Below are 12,369 nucleotides of genomic sequence, written 5' to 3'. Positions count from 1 at the left end.
GTGGCCTGGACTAAGAGAGTGACAGTGGACCTAAAGAGAAATGGATGGACTTGGGGAGACATTAAAAACATCAAAGTCAGTAGGACTCTGTCATTTACTGCATAGAGGAAGTGAGAGGGAAAGAGAAGTCGAAGATAATTCAGGTTTCTGTGTTGGGCAACTGTGTTAGTACTCTTCACCAATACAGAAAATATTTATTAGGAGAGCATTAGGTTTGGGGTGGACTTAGGGAAAAGATGAGAGCAAGGTTTAGAACACACTGAGTTAAGATCCCTGTTGAATATCTGAAAGAAAATGTATAATAGAGTTTGAACATATGGGTTAGGAGCTCTAGATAGAAAGCTGGGTTCGAGACTGGGGTGTGTGTGTGTGTGTGTGTGTGTGTGTACACAAATGTATCAACATACTTATGTACTTTGGGTGGAGGAGTAGGGCAGTAGGCACCTTGGATATGGATAAGCTCATGCAGGGAAGTGTGTTGAGACTAAGAATAAAGGAACAGAAATGAGGCCCTGGAAAATACCATTTCAGAAATAGGCAAAAAAACAGAAGGAAAAACTAACAAGAAATAAAAACTCAAAGAGTCACCTGTTTTAAGTACAACGAAGAGGTCCTGTAAGTTTAGCACTTCACGTCATCTTCTGAGTTCAGCAAAAGAGTGATTATGAGTAACCTTGGAGAAATCAGTGGCAGTGGAGGGGCAGAGATAGAGGCAGATGGCAGTGGGTGAGGAATGAAGCAGATAGCCAGTGTCAGCAATGGTCTCAGCCGGGCTGAGAAACAAAGTAGAAAGATAGTGTGGGAGGGGAGTTCAGTGGGTGAGATGTCAATGGGCCATATAGACTTGAGGAGAATTTTCTGTAAATGGTGAACTGATTATATGAAAGATGAGCAATTAGAGGAGCTTCTGACTGATGAAGCCATGTCCTTGAAGAGTGGGGACAAGATGAACGTGGAGCACCGGGGAAGGGTTCGCTTTGGGGAGGAGGAGGGCAACTTGCCCTCTGTGGCAGGAGGGAAGCACAGATGGGTTCAAATGTAGATAAGTCTTTTGGATACAGCAGGTAGAGGAGATCCTCAGCCGATGGTTCCTATTTTCTCTATTAAGTAGGAGGCTAACCACCTGCTGACAGCAAGGAGGAAGGTGATGATGTCGGGCGAGAGAAGAGAAGGGGTGAAATCCGTGCTGTAAAGAACGAATGGGCGAGGCTTACTGGGAAAATAGGAGATGTCTGGACAGCTTAAGGTTAAAGATCACGAGTTTTTATAAACTTTTTAAATGTTTTTTTAACAAATCACTGCAACAGCCCTTTGTATTTTCAAAACCAGTATGAAACAGGATCCCACATTGAACACACTGTTTCTTCCAGGTTCATTTCCTAAAATGCTCTTCTTTCCTCTTCCCACTGCTCCCCCACTCCAGTTGGCTAGTACAGAAGATTTTCTGGCTTTAGTGAAGCCACTTTTCCAAGAATACATGGAACAGATTACAGAAGCAAGTGACAGCCGGCTTGCTTCTCGTTCTTCACGTACAGTCAGCTGGAGTTCTGAAAAGAGGAAGTCAGGAGAACTTTTTTTCTTTTTTAAAGAAAGATGGGAGCATCAGGAAGCTTGAGCAGGTGGAAACACTGAGGAAAAAAGAAAGAAGAGAAAAGGGAAGCAAATAAGGAAACAAAAGAAATGAAAACTGAAATGATGTCATAAATCAGAAAGAAAAGGGAGCAAAGAAAATACCTGCTTTCTAACCTAGCCTCTTAGTTTGCTACCAAAATATGCAGTATCCTTGAACTAGGAGCCCAAGTCACATGGAACACAGACGTTTTGAGTGATTTCAGCTCTCTTCTGCCTAATTTATCTGTATCAGCGGTAAAGTATTCTGGGCTTTTGTTTGTTTCTTTGGACCAACCCCTTAATTTAAAAATCAAGTCTAGGGTATCTGAGGAACAAGGAGACCAGATTCAGTGTCATTCGGAATATTTAATGGGTGCTTGTCATGTGCAGGTATGACTGTTCTGGGTAGTGGGGATTGGCAGAAAACAGGAAATAGTCTCTTCCTCTGCAATATAATTTCTCCCAATTGAAAGGAGACTATTGCTTAGGACTTACGTAGGTGGAAGAGCCCAATCCTCTGGCTTTTATCAGCTAGCCGGACATTTATTGGCAAGTAACTTCTTAGAAGAAGTAAGAAGCTTGAGTACTGCCTTAACTGTGCCATTACTTGTATCACCTTTTCCTAACCTCTTGTCCCCTGATGCTTCTGACTCAGATTTGCCCCCTACCCCACCCCCATCGAGACGCTGATGTAATGCAAGCAGATAGCAGCTGAAGCCAAAATAGAATGGATAGTTATCTGAGGAGATAAAGTGACGGTGTTCCCTGTTCAGGCTATTGTTCAAGGGAACGTGTCTTTTATTTATAGACGTAGAATTTAAAGGCATAGACGGCCAGAGCTGGATATTACCTCTTCTTACTATAACTCGTTTCCTAGAAGTATGCTTGATATAGCTACCTTCTTTGCATGTAAATTGAATGTGATAAATGGGTGTTTTGTACTTGGTTTCATGTTCTTTTAATAGGTTCTGTTACTGTTGGGGTTAAGGCTGGTTTCTAAATTTCAATGCTTCAGTATTTTGCTTTTATAGGACACTATTTTATCTCTACTTATCTGAGACACGGGTTGCAGAAAAAGGCAGGAGGTTTTAAAAGATGCCAAATATAGGTGATGTTCATATTAATAAACTATTCATACTTTAGTCTGGTAAGGCTAAGTAGATGAAGTCTCCAAATTGTTAGCGCGTTTGCAAAGTTGGCTCCTCTTAATAGATTTCATGGCGGTTAGTGGAGCCTCTGTGCCAGGAAAAATGTAGTAGTCTGTTCTTAAACCTCCATTTCCTTGCTTCCAAACACCCAAGAGTGAGGTTCACAAGGATGCCACGAACCTTCTGTTGCTCTGGGAAAGTGACTTCATCTTTCTAAGACTTTACGAAAAAGTGTGATGTGCCTTGTACTCTTGGAGTGTGTTTTTTCCTAAGCTCTAAGAAGATTTTACAGATTGAACCTCATGAATTTTTACAGCCCTTCTGCAAGAAAGGGAAGAATAGTGCCTATAAACCACTTTGAATTATTCGAAACAAAGATAATAGAATGTAAGGAACCTGAGATAAACCTGGCCAGCCCTTTTTTTTTTTTTTTTTTCGGTATGCAGGCTCAGCGGCCATGGCTCACGGGCCCAGCCGCTCCGCGGCATGTGGGATCTTCCCGGAACAGGGCACGAACCCGCGCCCCCTGCATCGGCAGGCGGACTCTCAACCCCTGCGCCACCACGGAAGCTCTGGCCAGCCCATTTTTAACAGGTTAACTGATGAACAAGAAACAATTTTTATGAAAACAGCTGATTAATTGTAAACTTTGTTTGTTGTCATGATACAGATAAGGAAATGTATTTTCTCCCTGACATGAAAAAAGATTCTGACATGGTATACTCATGTTCACCCGTGTAAAGGCAAACGTTCATTTGAAAAAGAAGTATTAAAGCTAGATTATATGAAGGAACTTACATTCAAGAATATTATCATAGCAGCATTTCTGTGAACAGGATTAATCACAAAAGTAACAAGTATGCTTTATGAACATAATATTTGAAGTATTATTTTTAAATTTGGCTATTAACCATAAGGTTAATTGATTCTTTTCTTCCTGCTCCATTGTGGTTAACATACTCATTCTTCCCTTTAAAGACCCATTGTATTATGCAAATGAAAAAAATTGAAAGACTTTGTGTCTAAGAGAGAAGGCTGCTTTTTGCAGGGGGACTCATGCACCTGTCTCAGCCTTCATCCCCCCACCTCTGCTGCCATTGGCTGCCAAGCTAGGGACTCAGTGATCAGGGTTAGTGGGTGTAGGGTCCTTGAATTTTGACTCCCATTTTCTTTGTGACTTACTCTTATTTTGTCTTATAATTTCTCCCCTTCCAACTCTCAGCATGCCAACAGCAGCTGCATCATGGCACTCACCCTTGCTGCCAAGAGGGCAGGCAGCCTCCTTGGAGACTGGAACGTGGCACTCTAGCCAACGGTTAAGAAATAGATATGGGAGTAAGACATATAGCACCGCTGATACTCAGAGCCTTCTAGGAGGCATTTAGTGGAACACTGTGTCCACAGTGTTTTTTAACTTAATTTAAATTTTGGAAAATTTTATTATGGAAAGTCTTCAAACATATACCAAGGTAGAAAGAATACTGTAGTACACGCCCACATACCTTCCTATCTCTCCCTTTCATCCATGATCAACTCATAGACAATCTTGTTTCACTGTCCATGGTGTTTTCCCCATGGTTTATCCAGGCTACTGGTAGATTCATTTCCAGGGATAAATATCTCTTAAGTTATATAGTTCCTTTTCCATCCTTCCTCAGTCTAATATCTATCACCTTAATGATTTTCTCTATCCTTGCTTCCTAAAGGTAAAAGCTAGTAGAGTCGTTTTTTCCTTCTAAATTAAGCCAAGATGCTGTTAGTAACTGTCATATTTTCCAGTACTGTCCCCTAAATTTTCGAGGCTTTGTTCATCCAGTCAGCCAGTCTACCCAAAACATGGCTGAAAGGTACAAGACCTTAGAACACAGAACTTTCAAGATCACTGAGTTTGATTCTCAGTTTTACCACAGACTAGCTAGCTGTGTAACCTGAGACAACTTCCTTAACCTTTCTGTGCCTCAATGTTCTCGTTTTTAACATGAGACTAGTAATAGGACACGCCCTACAGTGCTGTTGCAAGACTTAAATGAGTTCATATACTTAGACCGCTTAGATGGAGCCTGGCACAAAGTGTTCAATGTACGCTAGTTGCTGTCACCATCACCACCATCATCATCATTTTTTGCCCCTCACCACTCATTTTACAGAATAGAGAACTGAGGCCCAGGTGGATGAAGCAGCCCCCTTCTGCTTATGGCATATGGCAGTTTTATCAGGAGACCTTGAACAAGAAACCACATGGCTCACTTCCTTTATTATACTAGATATAGTCTTGTCCTCAAGGAATTATGCTCTGACAGACAAGAATGATTTGTAAAGGAAAGGGAAGAGCATTAATAAAAGCATGAACAAAGGAATAACCATTGCTGCCAGAGAGGTAAACCTTAGAAGTTGTATGTTTAGAAAGCAGAGTGCTCCGGGTTAACATACCTCCTTTTTAGTGGAGAAGGTGAGATTTTAAGAATGCTTTTGTTTAAGAAAGGAGATGATTTGGCTAATGAAACTGGAGAACATTCTGTACTCAAGGGAGAAAGAGAAGAAAGTTCAGGTATGGAATGTGATCAACAGATCTAGGGAACATTTGCCCATGAGATTAAGAGAGAAGACAAGATATAAGAGGAGAGGGGAAGGTAAGATTGCTTGAACCATCTGTGAATGTCAAAAAAACCCAAAAGAAATGGATGGATCCTAGACTTTATTTAAAGCCAAGAGGGGTCTGACATTACTAAAGTTTTTATTTATCACTGACTTTTAACATGTGCTAAGCATTATTCTACTTACTCATAAATTACTTACTACTTATATTACTTCATATAATTCTCATAACAATTCTATGAAATAGGTACTACTACTGATTTCCTAATACAGCTAAGGAAACAGACGCAGAGAAGTTGAATAACTTGTCCAAGGCCATTTGCTTATTAGTAGGCAGGATCTGTACCCAAGTAGTCTAGCTCTATGCTCTGTGTTTTTAAACACTCTGCCATGCTGGCCCATGGTAACCAAAGCCTGGTGCATCTGTAATCTTCAGGAAACCAGTGTATAGTGATGCCCTTTAAAGAAGCTGGAATTGTGGCATCATTACTCACTGATACCTGTGCTCTCGGCTGACCCAGGGACACTTACTATTTAAATCCCAGTCAGGTTTCAGGAAGCAGATTCTATCCATTCATTGCCTACATGGACCTGTCTGAAAAGCTTTGTCATCACCGGGTGAGGTTACATTTGTTCTAGTTGCCATCCTAAGAAAGTATTCTGGTATTTTATTTTCACATGAAGCGGTAAAACAACTCTTGATAGGGATGTGTTTGGTAACTTCATTCATCCAGAGTCATCTTACTACACAGGTATTTCTTGAGAGCCTCTGTTCTAGGTGTTGGGGGATGACTGTGAAGAGAGCAGTTCCTTCTCTACAGAATCTCTGTGTTTTCCTTTCTTAGGAGCTTCTTCTCTTTAGCATATAAACAGACATTGTTTCTCCCAACTTAAAAAAGAAAAAGAAAAATCAAGAGACAGCTCTCATGACCCCACTTCCCTTTCCAGCTACTGGCCATCTCTTTTCCCGTTTACAGCATAACGTCTGGAAAACAGTCTGTTCTCGTATTTGTCTTCACTTTCTCTCCTCCCGTCCTCTTTTAAACACACACCAAGCCGACTTTCTCCACCAGATTGCACTAGCTCCAGACTTGAGTTACATCCCTCTGCCTACTAACAGCTCCACGTAGACGTCCGCTAGGCACGGGGAACATCCAAAACTGAACTCTTGACCTTCCTGTCCAAGCCCCATCCCTGTGAATGGAGAACCCATCCTTATTGCTCAGGCCAAAAACTTTGGCCTCATACTTGACTCCACTCTTGTTCTCACACCCCACCATCTATTCCATCAGCACACCCTATTGACTTTAACCTTTAAGTCTATCTAAAACCCAACCGCTCTCTCTTACCTTTACTATCACATCGCTAATCCACATCACCATCATCTCTCTTTCCCAGCTGGTCTTCCTACTTCCTTCCCTGGCCCTGTTACCCCTCACTGCCTGCTGGCAACATGGCAACCAAACAATTCTTTTAAGCCATCAGTCAGAATGTATCTCCTCTGCAAAAATATGTTGTTCAAAAATTTTTAATCCCACATGCAACAACATGGATGAATCTCATACATATAATGTTGAGTGAAAAAAGCTGCAAAAAAATGTATGATTACCTTCATTTAAAATATAAAAATAGGTGACTCAATCTATGTTGTTAGAAGTCAGAATGGTGATCTAGGGGTCAGGGAGTTGACTGTGACTGAAAGAGAGCACCACTCTCTTTCTATGACCCTATAGAAATAGGGTCATTTCTATTTCCTGATCTGGGTAGCGGTTGCTCATAGGTGTTTCGCTGGTTAAAACTTAGCCAGCTAGGGCTTCCCTGGTGGCGCAGTGGTTGAGAGTCCGCCTGCCAATGCAGGGGACGTGGGTTCGTGCCCCGGTCCAGGAAGATCGCACGTGCCGCGGAGTGGCTGGGCCCGTGAGCCATGGCCGCTGAGCCTGCGCGTCCGGAGCCTGTGCTCCGCAACGGGAGAGGCCACAACAGTGAGAGGCCCGCGTACCGCAAAAAAAACAAAACAAAAAACTTAGCCAGGTATACACTTATGATGTACCCCATTTCTGTTTGTATTTTGCACTTCCATAAAAAGTTTTACAAAATTGTTATTTCTTACACAGAAAATCATTCTCCTCTAGACTTAGAGACAGGAATTTATCCGCATTTATAGCCATTATAATATAAGCCCTATTCAGGCAAAAGTCTTGTCTGCTTTCATTTATTCAACAAATATTTACTGAACGCTAGACACTCATCCTGGCATTTGGGATATAGCAGTGAACATGAGAGACAAAAACCCCTTAAGCTTCTGAGGGATGATAATCAGAATAAATTAGATACCATTATAACCAGGTGCCAAGGACTATGGAGAGGACAGAAGCAGGAGAGGCAGGCAGGGAATGCTGGAGTGGACGAGGTGAGGTGGCAGGAAACAGTCTAATGAAACAGTCAGGAAAGGCCTCACTGAGAAGGTGACATTTGGGCCACCACTGGAAAGGAGGGGAGGGAAAGAGCCCTGTGTTTATGTGGGAGAAGAACCTCTTGGGCGGAGGATCTGGAAAACAAAGGCCGGAGGCAGAAGCAGGCAGACTGCACGAGCCACGGCAAGGAGACAGTGGAACTAGAGGGGCCTGAGCAAGGTCAGACCAGCTGGGCTAAGGTCAGAGAAGTAGCCGAGGCCAGATCACAGTGGGCCTTGTAAAGGCTCGGGAGTTTGATTCTGCATGAGACTGGGGGGCGGGGGGGAGTAAATTTTTGCCTGACCTGGTTTGAGTTAGGTTTCAGCTGCTTGTAGTGGCAGGTTGTTCGTTCTCATTGCTGTAAATATACTTCTGTTTATTATCCATTCTACTATTGATGAATGGATACCAGCTCACTCTACCAGCTCAGGGCTTGCATTGAGTGCTACTATGAACACCCTAGTGCTGCATGTCTTTTGGTAAACTCCTGTACGCAAGACATACCAACTTTAAAGAAATTGAATTAAAAGATGTATCAATTCTTCTTATTTTAATAACTTACATAACATAGGATTTTACTTCCAGCGAAAGGCAGGTTATCAACCACTACGTACCGTACACATTAGAGGTAAATTCCCAAGTATGTATTAGGGTAAAGCAGTAACGTATGCAAGACAGAGAATACAAAGATAGGTAAAATAGATTATTTGCCCTCAAGGACCCTAGATTCTAGTTGGGGATAAGACATAAGCACGTGAAACAGCAACTAGCAAGGACATGTAAAGGAAATGCCAAATAATATCCTGGGCAGTTTGCCCCATAGTCATTCTCAAGTGAGCAAGGTCACTTTGAACTATGTTGATATAAGATTTCAGAGGGAAGCTGGGGATTCTGTGGGGCCTAAAAGCTGACATCAGATTTGGAAAAGCAGAGAAAGACTTCGTGGACATTATCTGGGCTAGCGAAATAGCAAGAGGGCCCATTTGTATTGGAGGGGCCCGTAGGTGGTCCATCTGAATAAGAGTAGGGCTTAGGATTCATTTTAAAACCGAGTAGAGGACTCCCCTGGTGGCGCACTGGTTAAGAATCCACCTGCCAATGCAGGGGACATGGGTTCAAGCCCTGGTCCGGGAAGATCCCACATGCCACGGAGCAACTAAGCCCGTGCGCCACAACTCCTGAGCCTGTGCTCTAGAGCCGGCGAGCCACAACTACTGAGCCCACACGCCTAGAGCCCACGCTCCACAACAAGAGAAGCCACCGCAATGAGAAGCCCGTGCACCCCAACGAAGAGTAGCCCCCGCTCGCTGCAACTAGAGAAAGCCCGCTCACAGCAACAAAGACCCAACACAGCCAAAAATAAATTAATTAATTTAAAAAATAAATAAATAAAACCTAGTAGAGATATAGATGGATTTATTTCTCAAGTAAGTAAATAGATCCGTTCTAATCTGGGAATGTTTATATATTCCACATTTCTCAATCACTTTGATATATTAATGCCACATTTTGATATATTAATGCCATATAACCTCAAAGTCCATAAGGTCTAAATGACTTAAATATATATGTATTTTTAGATTGGCAAAGAAAACTCATCCAGTGTGACTGTAGCAGGCCCCGAGATGGAAAATAAGGCAGGCCAGACTCTGGAAAACAGCTCATTAATGGCCGAGCTTCTGAGCGACGTACCCTTCACCTTGGCCCCGCATGTGCTGGCCGTGCAGGGCACCATCAGTGACCTTCCCGACCACTTACTCTCCTATGATGTCAGCGAAAACTTATCAAGGTTTTGGTATGATTTCACTCTTGAAAACTCAGTGCTCTATGGTTCGTAATCTTTATGTCTGTTTGTACCTTAACAGCTTTAAGACAAACGTTTGCCTGTTTTATTTAACCTGTGTGATGTTTTTTGACATTTCCCTGTTTAAAGGCCCTCAGAAAAGCAAGGATCATAAAGCAAATAATATTACATTCATTGCTCTATTTTTTTAGAATAAAGCATATTTGTATAAAAAGTAAACTTAAGATCTACTACTTCCTTTTCCCCCTAATAATAAATACAAATATTAATTTATCAAGGTTTTATGAAAGGAGTAGATTCCGTCAACCGGTCTCTCAAAATACAACACCTCATATTTATCTTAGAAAAACTGTGAAAAAGAACTGAGGCATTTTTCTTAGTTACCACAAGAAACTGAAGTCTCCACTTAGAGGGAGTGTGATTTCTCTTCTCTGGTTTGGAAGAAACTTACTTAATGTTATCCCCTTTCTCCTTCCACTGTGTTTATTAATGAATTCAGAAAAAAAGAAAAAAAGTTGGCAGTTAGCTTAATTTCTTCAGTCTTGATTTAGACATTGATGTGGAAATTTACAACTTTTCCTAGAAAGCAATGGTAGTTTGCTGGTGTAAGAATGCTGTAAGAAGAATGCTCTGGATACTGTTTCTTTTGAGTGACAGATTTTGGTTTCCTTAATCCCGTGGCAGTCTGTTCCACCTTGATGGAGTCCTGAGTTCCTGCCTTTGGTTTTTGCTACTTCACGGTTTGCTCTCTCACCAGCTTTCCAAAGAACGTTCCCTGCTTCTGCCTCAGTTGGCATTTGTTCTCCTTACCACCTATGTTCCTGGTTTATGAAGAGATCCATATTTCCTTTCAACCTCTCTACCTCCCAAAGAAAAGCATCTCATAATGATATGTATTATTGCTGATAAAGCCCTTATTTAGAAATTCGTTGGCCAAAATACAGATGGAAATGTTTTACTGCTACAAAAACTGCAACTGACTCATTTCCATTTAGAGTGTAGGCAAAACACCTAAACAGGACTTTTAGTTCGTGAATATCTGTTACTTATTCCAGAAAACTGCCATTGGTCCATAAACTGTAAAGGGAAGAGGTAAATTGTGATAGAGCATTTTCTATGCCATGGAAAATTTAAATCACATTTGTTCTGATTAGTGGCAATACAGTTTATTGATTCTGTGCCAAATCTTAACTATATGTTTCACAAAGGTAGAGTGCCATAGCAAAACTAAATACTGTGCATAAAGGTACGTGAATTATTCAAGTTTTAATGTATCATGCATGTTGGTTTAATATACGTGGCATGGTCTTGATAAAATGTTATATTATTTATAATGTAAATGTACATTTCTATTGCCAGAAATATGCTTCACTTACAAATAATGCTACCATATGAGGTGAATGATTAAATTAGAGCTTCACGTAGTTTTCATAAAACATCAGTCTAAGAAATCTAACTTATTACTAAGACAAATGTGACCATTTTATAGCAGTTTTTGTGAAAACATATCTTTTTTTCAATATCCGTGTTAATGTACAGCCAATGTTAAAGCCAAATGTAAGCATGTTATCAATTTGTCTATGTGTTAAATTTTGTCCACTTATACATTTCATTTATATGTATGTCTACCATGTTATAAATATGCTTATAAGTATTTTCATTTGTCTATAAAAGATATTTAAATAAACATGAATTTTAAAAAACTGATATTTTTATTATTTTCAGATCAGAAAAATGGTTTTCTTTGCATTATTCATATCTGAGTGCAAGTTATTGATTCTTTGAAAGGCCAAGATTTAAGTACATAGTTTTTGTAGTCCAGAGAAAATTATGAAATTTCCTCTTATATGTAAGTTTTAAGGAATAACATTGAAAATGGTAAGATCACTAGTCCTGGATTAATAAGACTAGAGATTTGGGAGAAATCACATGAACATCTTAAGGTAGATCCCCATCATCACAAGATTTAGTAAAGGCCAGTGTTAATGACCTATTTTTAACAAAAAACATTGTAAAAATGTCCATTTTAATTTTCTTACTCTATATAAATCAATGTTACTTTTTGAAAACTGGAAAAACATTACTAATCAACTAGCCAACTCCATTTTACCGAAGAGAAACCTGAAGCCTAGAAAGGTTAAATGATTTAAGTCACCTAGTTAGTGATAAATATTTCCTTTAGTAGTGTTAATAATTATAATATGAATTATAACAAAGCTTGTATGCTCTGGTGCATTTGAGGCAGCCACAGTTTGTAATGGCTCCCTCACTTAGAAGCTGTGTGATTTGGAGTTAGTCCCTTGATTTCTTGTGTCCTTAGTTCCTTCTCCAATTAAATAGTAATTGTATGCCTCTTGCAGGGTTGTGTTAGGTTTTAGATGGTGTCTGTCAAATGCCTGGCAGCATAAAGCTTGAACACACCATAGGTGTTCTGCGAAAGGGAGCTCTTATAATTCTCATTACTAACCACACATACAACAGTCTAATGAAATGCAAAATACATACTAACTGAACTGCTTAACGAGTAATATAAAAATATATAGCTACCTACATTTATCTTGTAGATCCCTCCTGCCCCATTATTTTTTTCTATACTAAATACCTCACTAAGAAAAATATTGCTAAAATATGTTGGTTGACTCTTCTGCGATTCCTTAGTTAAGAATTCCATAGGGAACACTTTTTTCCCTCTCCTTATCAAGCATCATGGTCCTTTTCCTCAATACAAGTTATCGTTGTAAAGTACTGTAGGTATAGA

At 40.4% G+C, this 12,369-nt stretch overlaps 1 protein-coding gene and 1 long non-coding RNA gene across 4 annotated transcripts in view; one reads left to right on the top strand and one right to left on the bottom strand.

Moving 5' to 3' along the window:
* Positions 1-11,330, top strand: part of UMAD1 (UBAP1-MVB12-associated (UMA) domain containing 1) — a 247,208-nt gene extending 235,878 nt beyond the window's left edge. For 2 of the 3 annotated variants that reach the window (XM_067746322.1, XM_067746323.1), the window contains one exon: positions 9,388-11,330. In XM_067746322.1, coding sequence (XP_067602423.1) covers positions 9,388-9,645 — 258 coding nt within the window. In that variant the 3' untranslated portion in view covers positions 9,646-11,330. The remainder of the gene's footprint in view (positions 1-9,387) is intronic. The other variant, XM_067746321.1, reaches the window with a different exon arrangement.
* Positions 1-12,369, bottom strand: part of LOC137229026 (uncharacterized) — a 156,638-nt gene that overhangs the window by 30,607 nt on the left and 113,662 nt on the right. The gene's annotated exons all lie outside the window — the stretch shown is intronic.

This window comes from Pseudorca crassidens, chromosome 8 (assembly GCF_039906515.1).
Source record: "Pseudorca crassidens isolate mPseCra1 chromosome 8, mPseCra1.hap1, whole genome shotgun sequence".
NCBI lineage: Eukaryota > Metazoa > Chordata > Mammalia > Artiodactyla > Delphinidae > Pseudorca > Pseudorca crassidens.
This window is presented reverse-complemented; position numbering and strand designations above follow the sequence as displayed.